The sequence below is a fragment of the Dermacentor silvarum genome, chromosome 4 (genome assembly GCF_013339745.2).
Source record: "Dermacentor silvarum isolate Dsil-2018 chromosome 4, BIME_Dsil_1.4, whole genome shotgun sequence".
NCBI classification, from domain to species: domain Eukaryota; kingdom Metazoa; phylum Arthropoda; class Arachnida; order Ixodida; family Ixodidae; genus Dermacentor; species Dermacentor silvarum.
This window is the reverse complement of record NC_051157.2, coordinates 174,911,379-174,925,345: the sequence shown is the minus strand read 5'-3', so window position 1 is coordinate 174,925,345 and position 13,967 is coordinate 174,911,379. Positions and strand designations below refer to the sequence as shown.

The 13,967-nt window shown below is 45.5% G+C and overlaps 1 protein-coding gene across 2 annotated transcripts in view; it reads right to left on the bottom strand.

Moving 5' to 3' along the window:
- The window catches only part of LOC119450777 (uncharacterized), a 41,014-nt gene extending 27,900 nt beyond the window's left edge, over positions 1 to 13,114 (bottom strand). For both annotated transcript variants that reach the window (XM_049666221.1, XM_049666220.1), the window contains exons 1-2: positions 12,943 to 13,114; positions 172 to 311 (exon numbers count right to left, since the gene is read on the bottom strand). In XM_049666221.1, coding sequence (XP_049522178.1) covers positions 172 to 311; positions 12,943 to 13,095 — 293 coding nt within the window. In that variant the 5' untranslated portion in view covers positions 13,096 to 13,114. The remainder of the gene's footprint in view (positions 1 to 171; positions 312 to 12,942) is intronic.
- Between the last annotated feature and the right edge of the window lie 853 nt (positions 13,115 to 13,967).

The window sequence follows — 13,967 nt, the reverse complement described above, 5'->3', positions numbered from 1 at the left end:
GTGAAGACCACAACCGAGAGGCGCGAGACAAATCTCGGCACAATTTAAATGAAATACGCCATGAGTCTCACGCATTTTGACATATTACGCTACATATACAAGTTCTCCTATTTAAATCATCAAATATTTCCAGTTTTGTTTTTATTGGTTCATGCTTTCAAAAACACTTACCATTTACCGTCCAATAATACGTTGTACGTGTAATTTAATTCGTTATCTGACAAGCCTTCTGTCACAAAGTAGACGCAGGCTTCAGTTTTGTAATCGTAGTTCATGCCATATAACCACAACTTCTCACGTGTAGTGAATACCTGAAATTGAAACAGTGTTTAGCTCACACAAAACCAACCTGTGCTAGCCGAGGACGCCTTCGCTTTAGTGCAACTCTTAATTTATCACACCTTCGCAGATGTATCAAAGGAATAATTTATGGCGCGACAAAATGCATCCGTGGTTCCTTTCACCAACATGGAAGCTACCGTCTTTCTGACTCTATAATGAAAGTTACTGACTGCTTTCTGGATTCTTGTGGTGTCTCAGCTCCTTGTACTGAGCACGGGGTCGCCGTTTCGTTTCCCGTCTGCAGCGCCTGCATTTCTATGCTGGAGGGGGGGGGGGGGGCATTTATCTAAAAACGCTCGTGTGCTTATATTTAGGTACACGTTAAAAACATCAGGCGGTCGAAATTATTCCTAAGTCACCAACTTTTGCATCCCTTACAGCCAGTGATTAAGTTGCATTATAACGAAAAAGTTGTTTGTTTTGACGACTTATGGTTTTAAGATGCACGCCTTCTGGCCCTTGTTCAACTCTTCAGACTGTCCTAACAAAGCAAAGTGCACAAGAAACAACAACAGCTTGTTAGGAGTGTGCACATTCCACGGGTTCTTTTTTTCATTTTTTTAGTTTATATGTTTTTAAGCACTCGCGTCTGACAAAGGAGTTCACACGTTGGCAGGGGAAATTCTTTCACTGCTCGTATTTTATTTTGATCAAGGCGTACACCAGAAGAATCGATGAGATGGTCGAGAACAGAAATTTCACGATGACCGAAGTGTCATATGGTTGAATTTGGTTGCAGCCTCGCATGACGGAAACAGATAAGATCTTCGATAGATGTTTGACGTGCGTGAGTAAATTCCGAGAAAAAATATGTCACAGTTTCGCCCTAAGGGCGAAGCAATGAATGCGATAGCAACACAGCAATGCCATACGAAGTAAGGTGAGCCGCTTTGGTAGCAATATGAATTGTAGTAAACACGAGCTGATAAAGTAAGCTGGTGTGCTGCGGCGTAAGTAGACCGACATGAAGGGAGACTCGATGACTACGAGAAGGCGCCTGTGAAACGGTGGTGTTCATGAGAAGCGCTTCCCGTGGGCAGCGCGTGCGAAGGGACACACCTGTAGCGCTGCACTGCCGATCCGGGCAGCATTGCATGTGTAGCGTGCGTTGGAAAATGTGGCCCGACTATTACTAACTGAATGAACAAGCGTGGTGTGAGCGCGCACAAACAAACATGAATAGATCACACTGAATGACTGCAGACAACGACTGGGAAAACGCTTGCAGCAAGCAGCGGGCGAAGGTACGTGCGGTCTATCGATTCAACGGAAACTGAGCGGCGAATGCACGGCGCATAAAGGTCAGAGCCGTGTGGAGATAAGCGACGGTGCGAGCGAGCGACGAGCGCGGTTGCTGGCAGAGTAGAAGTGCGCCCCCCCCCCCCCCCCCCCAGCTCCCTCCGGCGCTGGCTTCCCGCTTCCTTGCGTGCGCGTGGGAGATTGAGTGCGTTCGCTCTCCGTGATAGCACGCGTCCCGGGCCCGCACGCTTCCGCTCGGGCATACGGCGCGCGGCGAAGATTTTATCTATAGGGAACCTGACGGCGACGGCGACGACGACGCCGACGGCAGAAATCCGGTTGAAGTGTCCATATAATTGCTATCGCAATAAAATGCAACAGAAATTCTGAGAACTGTCTACGAATGGGTAAGCATTCTTTAGATCCGCTACTACTTCATTTTGGTTACTTTTATAGCTAGCTTATGCATGTCTACCCATAACTACCAATCTTCTACTATTACATTATTACAATCACAACTTGTGTTCACTTGACCAATAATGCATTTATTTTGCAGATATATCGTATCAATTGCACCGAAACGCCGTCATAACAAGGTTCTTTATTTTTTGTGCCACACCACAGCTTTTTTATGATCCTTTGTTTTTCAGGTTCCTTTTTTTTCTTACGACCTTGAAGCGGCGATGGAGAGGCCACCAATCTTTTTCCCGTTCTTTTTTGATGGCTACCAATCGTATACAATTCCTTTATTATCTCATCTACCAATCAGCTACTATATTTTTTATACTCCGCCATCCCAAAGTAGGCTTTCTTGCACGAAAACCAGTAATGTAGAAAAGTAAGCGTTCAAGGGGGCGTGACGAGACCGGTTCTCTTATATTTATTTCTTTATTTTGTTTTTCCTTTTTCCATTTCTTTCTTATCGAATCTAAAGCTAGGGATCATCTACATTTACACTAGTACAACGATTAAGTGTCTTAACTTCGCCAGTTGCGTATTAATTTGGCAAATAAAGGGTGTGACACTTTTTGCGTTACGGACTGAGTTTGGTCGGGTACTGGCCAAAGAATGCTTACGCATTAAAATGACCACATCGTCCAGGTAGCAGACGCAGATGGACCACTTGAAGCCGTATCGGGGGGCGTCCACCATTTGTTCAAATGTGGCGGAGGCATTACATAAACCGAAAAGCATCACTTAGAACTGATAAAGGTTGTCGGGCGTTAGAATTTAGAATCTTATTTCATTCAGTGAACTAAACAAGCTGAAGTAAGCAAAAACGTGTACTTAGAACAAACGAACTGACGAATTGCAAGCGCACGTCTCACAGCCTTGCAGCAGCACTCACGCGCCACCTGCTTCTACTCACCAGCGCGGCATTATTAAAGAGGAATTGGCCTCCCTGCAGAACGCTCACCATGCCAACGCTTCTCCGTGCCCACAACCGGCTTCTTACGCCCAAGTTGCAGCAATGCCAGCCGCACAGTCTCCAGTCACACCACCTCCGCCTGTTCAAGATCACCCTTTAGTCGCCCGAGCACTTAACGCGCCTTACTACTGTGCCTGGCGTTCGTCGAGGCATATCTGCTCTTACTGCGGCTTTCGAAGACATATCTCCCGGTTTTGCCGACGCCGGCACCAAGACGAACGTCATCGTTACGCTGCCTTTGAACGCGACGAGGGACTTCCTCGCGTCTACCGCCCTCATGACGATAATCCTCCCGCTCGCCGATCTCCATCTCCGGCCCACTTCTCGAACACCGCCCACAACACACGTGCCTCGAGCGCCGCTCCCCATCGCCGCTCCGGCATTCTGTTTCACCACTTCGGCCTGTCTCCCTGCTCCATGCCCAGCGACCGGAAATCTAATCAGTGCATTTTTTGGAGGGAAAACTGCATCGCCGCCAAGTGCTACAAGTCCTCCTGAACGTCCGTCGAACATTTTATTGGTGTCTGGGGAGGGTCTGCGTTGGTTAGCTCTGATTGACACGGGAGCTAGTATATCTGTTATCCGTGCGGACCTGTTCTCTCGTCTGCGGCAAGTGAAAATGCCTTATGTTGGATCATCCTTGATTGCGGTTAATGGAGCAATCATTCAGCCAACAGCCCAAAGTACAGCACGCGTCTTCATTGATGGTATGCACATTAAGTTCGTGATTTTATTCCCGTGTGCGTATGAACTAATTTTAGGTTGGGACTTCCTGTCGTCAGCGTCCGCTTTAATTTCTTGCCGCCAACGTGTAGTCCATATGAACGAGACCATTCATTGGAGCGGGAGTGCCGATGATCCACTATTGCGTTTTCTCACTGCTACCGATTCTGTACTGCCTCCCGGCCACGAGCAACTCACAACACTCTCTTCCACGGACATCACCTATGGCGACGTGTTCATCACTCATTACGGCCGCTGTTTTGCCCGTGGGATTGTCTTCGCTTCCTACCTGGTGCGGTTCCAAGAAAGCTCTGCATTAATCATCGCCTTTAACACGACCACTGAGACGATCGTCCTACCTCAAGGCTCTGCAGTGACCTGTTATGTGGGCTCCCAACCAGTCTCCATGCTTCCTCTTGCCGCCTCGCCAGCTCTTTCTCAATAGGACAAATCTGCTTCATCTGCCCTTGCGCCCGTGATAAGCCCTGACCTTACTGCTGCTCAGAGTGAAGCCTTGCTAAAATTCCTCACGAAGCATCAGGCCTCCTTTGATATGAATACTTCGTAACTCAGACAGACCTCCTTTGCCTCCCATCGTATCGGCGCCGATGACCAGACGCCGTCGTCCCTACCGAGTCTCTTTGGCCGAACGCAAAATCATCGAGCAGAACGTCGCCGATAGGCTGAAAAGAAACATCACACGTCCCTCCGCCAGTTCTTGGTCATCACTCGTCGTTTTAGTGCAGAAGAAGAATGGATCGGTACGATTGTGTGTTGACTACCGCGCGCTAAACAAGATCAGCCGTAAGGATGTATATCCGATGCTCCGTTTCGATGACGCCCTTGATTATTTGGAAGGCACGCAATAATTTTCCAGCCTTGATCTTTGCTCCGGATATTGGCAAATTCCAATGCATGAAGCGGACAAAAAAAAAGCCTTTGCTACTCCGGACGGTCTTTACGAGTATAACGTAATGCCTTTCGGCCTATGCAATGCTCGCGCCACATTTGAAAGAATGATCGACACTCTTCTTCGCGGCCTCAAGTGGAAAACTTGTCTATGTTACGTCGGCGCCATCGTCCTAATTTCCTCGACTTTCTCTGACGATCTGCAACACTTAGATCAAGTGCTGACATGCCTTTCTAATGCCGGATTTCAACTAAACACGAAGAAGTGCCGTTTCTCTAGCACAACGATTAAACTACTGGGTCATCTCCTTAGCAAAGACGGCATCCAGCCCGATCCGGACAAAATTTCCGTAGGGCTCAAATTTTCAAGCCCACTTCGTGCAAAAGAACTGCGCAGCTTCCATGGACTCGCCTCATATTTTCGACGTTTTATCCGGAACTTCGCCACCATTGCCTCGCCCCTCCACAAGCTGCTTGCTAGTTCCAGTTCCTTCGATTGGAACGATCAATGTGAAGCCACGTTCCAAGAACTCCAGCGCGCACTAACATCCCCACCTGTTCTTTGTCATCTTGGCGACAAGGCACCCACATTATTGCATACTGACGCTAGTGGTCAAGGAATTGGTGCAGTACTGCTGTAGCGCGACCGCGAATTTCGCGAAAAGGTTGTTGCATATACAAGCCGCGTTCTTACTTCCGCGGAAAAGAAGCACTCAATAACCGAAGAAGAGTGGCTGTTGTCTGGTCCATTCAGAAATTTTGTCCATGCCTCCACAGTCGACATTGCACGGTTGTGACCAACCACCATTCCCTATGTTGGTTGTCGACAATCAATAACTTGTCTGGATACCTTGGCCGCTGGATACTTCGATTAAAAGCATACGATTTCGATGTCATTTTCAAGTCCGCAAGAAAGCACCAAGATGCCGATGCTCTTTCAAGATGCCCATTACCACCATAATCGGAGCACATCATATCACCTTGTCAAATTGGCCACACGGAGGACGCATCGTCCATTACACCGATTTCCTCCTTGACTCCATCAAGCCACCCTTCAGTGCTTTTCACTCACCAGCGCTCCGATTGTCTTTGCCATGGTATCATCTATCGCCTTAGCTGTGTTTCATCTCCACCCAATGCCAGGCTACGGAAACAGCTCAAACTATTAAAGTTGAAGACGACGTGCTCTACCGTTACATTTTTCACCCGGAAGACCATCGATGGGTTCCCGTTTTACAGCGCTCTCTTCGCACTGACGATCTGCAGGCCTCACACGACCATCCTACGTCAGGCCATTTGGGTTACCACCAAATCCACGAGCGCATACGCAGCCGATTCTTTTGGCCAGGTCTTTGCACGAGCTTAGCTAAATATGTTGCCTCGTGCACGCTTTGCCAACACCATAAGCGACCTACTACTGCTCCGGTTGGGACGCTACAAGCATTTCCTTGTCAAACAGAACCCTTATCTGTCGTCAGCATTGACCTTTTCGGACCCCTCCCAACTACTCCAGACGGCAACAGATGGATCGTCACTGCTATTGACCGCTTGACCCGGTACGCTGAAACTGCCTCAATACGTTCAGGAGCTGCCTCGGAAGTAGTGGCCTTCTTCTTGCACGCTATCTACTTACGTCACGGGGCTCCTCACGTTCTTTTGAGCGACCGAGGCAAATTATTTCTTTCAAATACTCTTAATGAAGTTCTACAAGCGTCCAACACCGTGCACAAAGCAACGTCTAGCTTCCGCCGTCAAACCAATGGCCTAACAGAACGATTTATCGTACGCTGTGCGACATGCTATCCATTTTCAACTTGACCATCGTAACTGAGATGCGATTCTCCCATTTGTAACATTTGCCTACGTCTGTTCAACGAACCACCGGATACTCTCCGTTTTTCTTAGTATACGGCCGCCACCCAACCTCATCACTGGACGTTTCATTCTTCTCTGGCCTCGTCAACGCTTCACCATTCATTTACGACCTGTTTGTGTCTCGTCTTGCCGGATGTCGTCGTCGTGGCCGTATGAACACTGAAGCAAGCCAAGACGATCGCAAACATCGGTACGATGCCTCTCACGGCGTCGTTTCCTACCGCCCTGGTGACGATGTGCTCCTATGGACACCTGCACGAGCACCCGGTCTATGTGAGAAGCTTGAGTCACGATATATAGGCCGCTACTAAGTCATAGACTAGACCTCGAACGTGAACTATCGCGTCACACCTGTTGATGCCCCAACTAACCGACGCTGCCGCGGAACAGAGATCGTGCACGTTTCCCGCCTCAAGCCCTTTCATCTCCGTTCCCTAGTCTAACGTGCGGCCAGGCTGGCCGCTTCCGTCTACGGGGGAAATTAGTGTAAGAATTTATGCGGACTTCATCTTTATCTGTACGAAGCCATAATCAATCATTGGCTCGCGTTCGTTTTGCGTCGGCGCCCTCTTTCCTTGTTGGAATAAAGCATCGTCTCGACCGTGGTATTTCAGTAGATACAAGCGTGTCTTTCCAAACTTTGTTCAGTTTTATAGCACAATCTTCATTTTAACGATTTACATTTTTTATGAGATTCATCTCGTTAATAATACTTTTATGCCGGAAAAGTGCATTAGTTTTTCTTTCTGTGTATGTATTACATTAAATATTGAGTGCAGTATTTCCTTTAAAAAATCTGCCATAACATACAAAATACTTATTTCCCCCATTGTAGGGAAAGAGTTAAATCAGACTCCAGCTAGGCGGGATCTTTCAGGCTCTTCTACACTGATTGATGACATCTTTTCTTTATTCGATTCTCAAAGAGTTAGCAATTGCAAAAAAATATTTTATATCTTCGTGCAATAAAACAAAATTGATTCGTCAGGTTCAGACCACAAACTGGGATGACGTATATATGGCAAGTTTTCCTGAGAAGGAAATTTCTGTGTTCCATTTTCGAATAACTGAATGTGTTGATCAGCGTACTACTTATTCACATGTCACACATCGGTATACTACTCCAAGAATTCCTTAGATCACAGAAGCCATGTCGCGTTCCATAACAAGAAAAAATAACCATCACAATAAAAGTAAAATCACAGCCCTTTAACATAAATTTTAAAAATCGCTTCCGTACATATTTAAACATTTCTGCACCGTTCTCATGCACGCGAAACGAGACTACTAGGAAAACAAAATACTTCAAAGCGGAAACAATACTAGGCGTAACTGGAAACTAATTAGACCGGTTCTTAATGTGAGAGAGTTTTATCCTGGCATCAGAAAAGTTGTCCTCAGTAATCATAAGTGCACCAAAGATACTGATGTTGCTAACGCATTTAGTGAGTACTTTTTTGCTCCTGATAATAGTCTTCCACCTAGCACAGTGCCTAACGTTTCATGTAGTTCATGCTTATTTTATATTTGTCCTGATTCACCGCGTGAAGTCTACAATGTATTTCTTTCCAAAACTCAACTGGATCTAGGCTTGTTTCTATCAGACCAGCTCATATGAAGCTTCTTTCCACTGATATCTTACCTGTCCTTACTGATATTATTAACAAGATATTCCGTTCTGGGGTATTTCCTAACTCACTTAAAGTTGGTAAAATAATTTCCGTAACTCGCCGGACTATAAATAAAGTTATCGTTCTTCTTCGTTCCAAGAAAGGCAGCCGTGAATATATTAACGATTACCGTCCCATTTGTATCTTGTAATTGTTTACCAAGGATATTAAAAAAGCTTATCTGTACTCGTCTCATGAACTACCTCAATAAGTTTAGGCTTATCAGTCCCCTCCCGTTTGGGTTTCGACATGGCTATTCAACTGAAGTGGCGCTAGTTCACTTGCAAAATTAATCAAGCCATTGATCGGGGTCTAATTGAAGGGGCTATATTTATCAATCTAACCAAGTCGTTTGACGCACTAAACCATTGTATTTTATTAAATAAGCTAGAGTGATTCAACTTTACTAATTCGCCTCTCGAACTTTTCCGCTGCTACTTATCTAATCGTTCCATAGTTGTCTATTAAAGTGAATTACCACTGCTGTTCCTCAGGGCTCTATCCTAGGTCCGTTGCTTTTCTTATTATTCATAAACAACTTACTCAATGTACTGACCTATTCAGACTACTTATCATACGCCGATGATATCACATTATGCTAATCTCAGAACACACTAACCGCTCTGAGAGCTACACTCATTACTGACCTCTCCAAAGTCCGCACGTGGTGTGCATTAAACTAACGGCGTATAAAACCAGTGAAAACAAAGTTTCTGCTGTTCAATTGTCCACCTAACGTAATAGTGAATCTCATAACTATTTCTTTGAATAATTATAGACTAACAATATCTGAGAAAGTGAAATTTCTTGGTGTTATCCTTGACAAACACCTAACATACCACTCTCACGTCGGTTCATTAGTGCGCAAAGTGTCATTTGGTATTCATGTTCTCATCAAATCACGTGCGGACATTGCGCCACATATTCTTACTTTGTTATATCACGCATATATAGGCAGCCATAATACGTACTTTTTGTCTACATGGGGAAACAGATATCCTACTCACCCCAAGCGTTTAGACCGTCTTCAAAACCAAGCAATAAAACTCGTGACATTTAGACCACTGCGCTGCCGTTTCCTGCCTACTTACCAACCTCTTCGTATTCTACCCCTTCGGTACTTATTTCAGCATAGGTTATCACTTTTCATCTTTCGCTTCATTGATCTTGATATACCTACGGATGTCCTTTCCTGGTGTCACATCGTTAATTCGTACAACACTAGGAGATTTCTAGAAACACTAGATTTCTGAACGGAATAACCTCCTTTTACGCAATATAACATCACATTATGGAAAGTTTTTCCTCGGGTTCGGTGATATAAATGTTTTGAACGCAATTCTAACAGGTATTAAGGTTACCTCTTCTTTGTATTCATTTCAACGAAAATTATAAAGCTGAGGACACCCAAGCACTTATGATGTGTGAATGCGAAATCATGATGACGATGATGATGATCATGTAGTGTCCAAATCAACGCCGCTTAGCCACCCTTCGAGTTATGCACTCCTTGCGCGCGCTTACACGCTTGGTACGTTTTCATTTGGCCTTACCGAGGCGAAGTTAGAATGCAGGCTAGAGCTTGCGCGGACAAGTACGCGCGGATAGCGCAGGCTTCGGACAGCGAGAGCGAGAGGGACGTGGCATTGCGGCAATGCCCTCTCCCCTCCCGCAACAACTGGCGCACTACTGCGCAGCAGGTGTTCCCTTTTGCCTGCTCTGCTCCGTCAAGGCGCAGCTCGTGCCGCGGCGTCGCAGCCGATGAGAACTGCGTTGAGTCACGCTCGTGACACGTCGTTAGGCCTCAGCCAATCGTAATTTAGGTGCTGTTTCGCTGCTACAGACGCTGGCTTTTTCGCTCAATGAGCCATTTGGCGCTTTCGCATCAAAATAAAATTGTTAGAAGAGCTGCTTTCTCGGTGATTTCTTTTTCTCTTTTCTTGCTGATCCGTGTGCAATAGTATTTTTTGATAAAATGTATAAATTTCTTCACGCTTTGTGTTTATATATATTGATTTTAAGCGAATACTTTTGTGTTGTATTGTTGTAAATTCACGAGTTATGCGATCTTGATATTGTGTCTTTATGCCTCTGTTAGCTTATCATAATGCAATATTCTTTTTATGAGCATAGTTGTTTATTTTATTGATTTATCTTGTGATTTCGTATGCATATAACATTCTGCCGTGTGTAACAGCTTGTTGGATGCATCCCGATGCGGTTTATATAATTATCTTGTACGCATTGTGAAACGGACAGTTCTACATTGGGACCTCCTAATCTACTGCTGAAAATCCATGCTTGTTCTCTCGCGCTACAAACTTGAAACATAAAAAATCATAAAGATCTAGAAGAAATAGTTCCCCTCATATAGCTAAACAGGCGTTCGCGGTGCAAGTGTTGGCCATCTTGAGTGCTAATTTGCACGAAACTTACACGGCGAAAGAAATAAGTTTTATTTTTTCTAGGCGGGGGGAGGGGAGTTATACACGCCACAGTAAGCAAAAATACATGGGGGAACGAGATCAAAAGCATTCCTTGCGTTGGTCATTGCTGGGTATGCAGATGTTATTTATTCGCTTATTTTTATTGCACATCTCTGAAAAAAAAATCGCAGTTTCGCCCGAAAGGCGAAGCATAAATTGTGATAGCAAGTTTACTACTAGAGAGCTATACGGAGTAAGGATAATAGTTATATCGGCTACATAAACTTGGGCACATTCGCTTACTAACTGAATTAACAAGCATGGTATCAGCGCCCACAAGCAAGCATGAGTAGATCACACTCCATGACCGCAGACAACCGCTGTCAAAACGCTGGCGTGAGCAAGCGCGGTGGCTACCGAAAGTTCCTGCGGTCTATTGCTTCAACGGTAACTGAGTGGCGAAAGCACAGCGCATACAAAGGTAAGAGCAATGTGGAGAGCGCTTTCAACATACGGTGCGCGCGACAGCCCTCAGCCGCGCAAATTACAAGTACGCAGTTGCTGGCAGAATAGAAGCCGCTCTCCCTCCCTTCCGCGCTGCCTTCCCGCTTTCCTCCTTTCGCGTGGGAGTCGCCATTTGCCCTTTCATCCCGTCGCAAGATACGGATTTGTTGCCGCAGCTAAACGGGGCCTTCCCTATCTCCCTCCCTTCCCCCCATGGCCTTTCGCACGACGGAAGAAGTTGCGTTTGCTCTCCGCCGTGCGTTCGCTCTCCGTGAAAGCGCGCGTTCCTCGCGCACTTTCACTCGCACATAGAGCATACAGCGCGCGGCGACGATTTTATCGCCGTTGGATACCGAACCATACGTCGACGACGACGGCAGAAATGCGCTTGGAGTGTCATTATAATTGCTATCACAATAAAACAAGTCTAGTTTGTTGCCGCCATTGCCACTAACACGCTTGCTTTGCATATAGCAGCGAACACGAGTGGAAGTCCACCACAGAACATGGGTGAAAGCAGCGGCTATGCGTGTCGGTATCCGGTCGAGCGGGCAGTTTCGTGTTGCCGTGTCTTAGACAAGATTACAAATGGCGCTTAGCTGCAAGTTGGTAGATGGTGATATTGCGGATCCCTTAACCGGACGCTCCTAATATTGTAGCGATAGCTACATTACGTCAGGCTTTCGCCTCTTCGCCATCGCCACACTTTGAGCCGCGGCCGCACTGTGACGTCACAACACGGCTCTCGATTCTCCAGCAACTCAGCTCGTCGCGGTCGCCGCACGACCACCGCTCCTGCCGTTGGGCGCTCACCACGCCCTCTGTGTGATGTCGCACCACGGGCCTCGATTCTCCGACAACTCGCGTCGATATCGCCTGTGGCTATCGCTACTCGACTAGGTTTAGCCAGAGCTGAACCACAGCCAATTTTTCTCGTGTTACTTCTTTAATTTAAAGGAAATGTTAAATTATGCCACACTTTCTTTCATGCAATATATATACATTGCGTGAATTTATCGATATTCGCCTTTAGTAATGTTGCCACTACGTAGGGAATTCTTGGATGGCTTAGCTGCGTAGTTAAACAATTATTTACATTCATTATTTTATTTAATTGTTAGCTACAGCTACTTATACTTCAAGTTATCCTCACGGGTGGGCCTTTAGTAGACAGCTCGCTCTCTCCTGCCTACGCTACTGAAGAAACAGCTGTCTGCTGTTTATTAGCCATGTCATGAATGTAGAGATTCTTGCTTATCAAAAGTTACAAAAGCTATGCCTGCATGTTATAATGTTGAGGGCAAGCGGCACAAACACGACTTCCTACATGAAAGCGTCTGTATCGGAATTGGAATTTTGAAGACCAGTTGTTCGTTCAGAGAGGGAGCCATGGCGTCTCCTTGAAGCCAGTATATTTTCTGTGGGCTTTCTCTGATATGAAAATGGCAGTCATAAAGCAATGCGAATGACGCAGAACGTTCAGACACGCAGCATTATACGAGTACTTTTGCAAGTCAACCGCGTTAAACACAGTTGTGAGTCTCCACCACACTCTTTCCTAAATCCCTATGACTGCAATATGACTCTTTTGCCAGAGATTCAGGATGCGCAACTACAAATTTACCCAGAGGCGTGAATTGGGACATGTCGATTCGTTCGTTCTTATGCACACTTACGTGCACGCTACTTGTTTATTTCCATCAGTAATCACGATCGATTGTCCTCTCTCAAAGAAAACCTTATAAATAGTTGCTTTATAAGTAGAAGACTTGAATTGGCTGTAAAGTTGAAGCCGTTTTCACACAACAATATCTATTTCTCTTACCTTTGCGATGTTTTGATATTTGAAATACTCTGGCTCAAAGTCTATGCGCAGTTCTCCATGCTCTCCTCCTTCAGAAGGGTTGCATAAAAAAGGTACGAGGATGGCAACGGCAAGGGACCAAAGTCTCATTGCCTTTCCGTGCATATTCGGCATGACAAAAGCATACGTTCGCATCTAGACGACGATTAAAAATACAGAGTGAACCGCTCTTTTATATACCATGCGCACCCCAGATCAATGTCAATGTTGCAGACAATTGCGTTGTCCGTTCCTTTGTACGCATGCAGAAATAATAAATGGGCTATCACGCACAATTTCCAGGACAAGATTAAATTCAAAAATACCAGTACTTCTAGTGCATATTTTTCTCTTACTGAAGCAAGAAAACTGCCACTATGCGAAAGTTTATGCCGAGTTAACTTGATGGCGTTGCTTGTTACACTATGCAGACCGCTTTTTGTATGTGAGAGCTAGAAAACACAGGTAGCTTACTTCAATGAATTTTATGCTGGTACGCGATAGCCTGTTTTCTACTAAGCTACCTCAGTTATTCAGGTGTCATGTCTACCAGCTTCAGTGCCTGCTTCTGTTTAATTTCTTTCGATGTGTTGCGAAGTCGTATTTTTACGCTAGAAGACGCCGACAAAGAAAGCGCATACAGGACACACGAAGCGCTAATTACAACTGATCTATTTCCAAACAGAATATATGCAATATATAACACGTGGTATGGTATTTTCACTTTAAGTACGCACTATTGTTTAGGCAAGCAATTTCTTTGTTGGAAAGCGAGAGGGAGGACAAGCTTACACAATCATCCCCTAACTGTCTTATCTCGATGGTTTCGGTGATTTCTCTAGCATATTTCTTCTCGCTTCCACCTGCAGCTCAGCCTGTGATTAAATTTGGTTTACAAAGGCAATCCCTGCAGTGAATAGCGAGATGACTGTGGTCTTTTTCTTTGAACTTTATATAAAGCTTTGCGCTTTCAGGCGTTCATTTTCCGATCTTAATACATGGGAAAG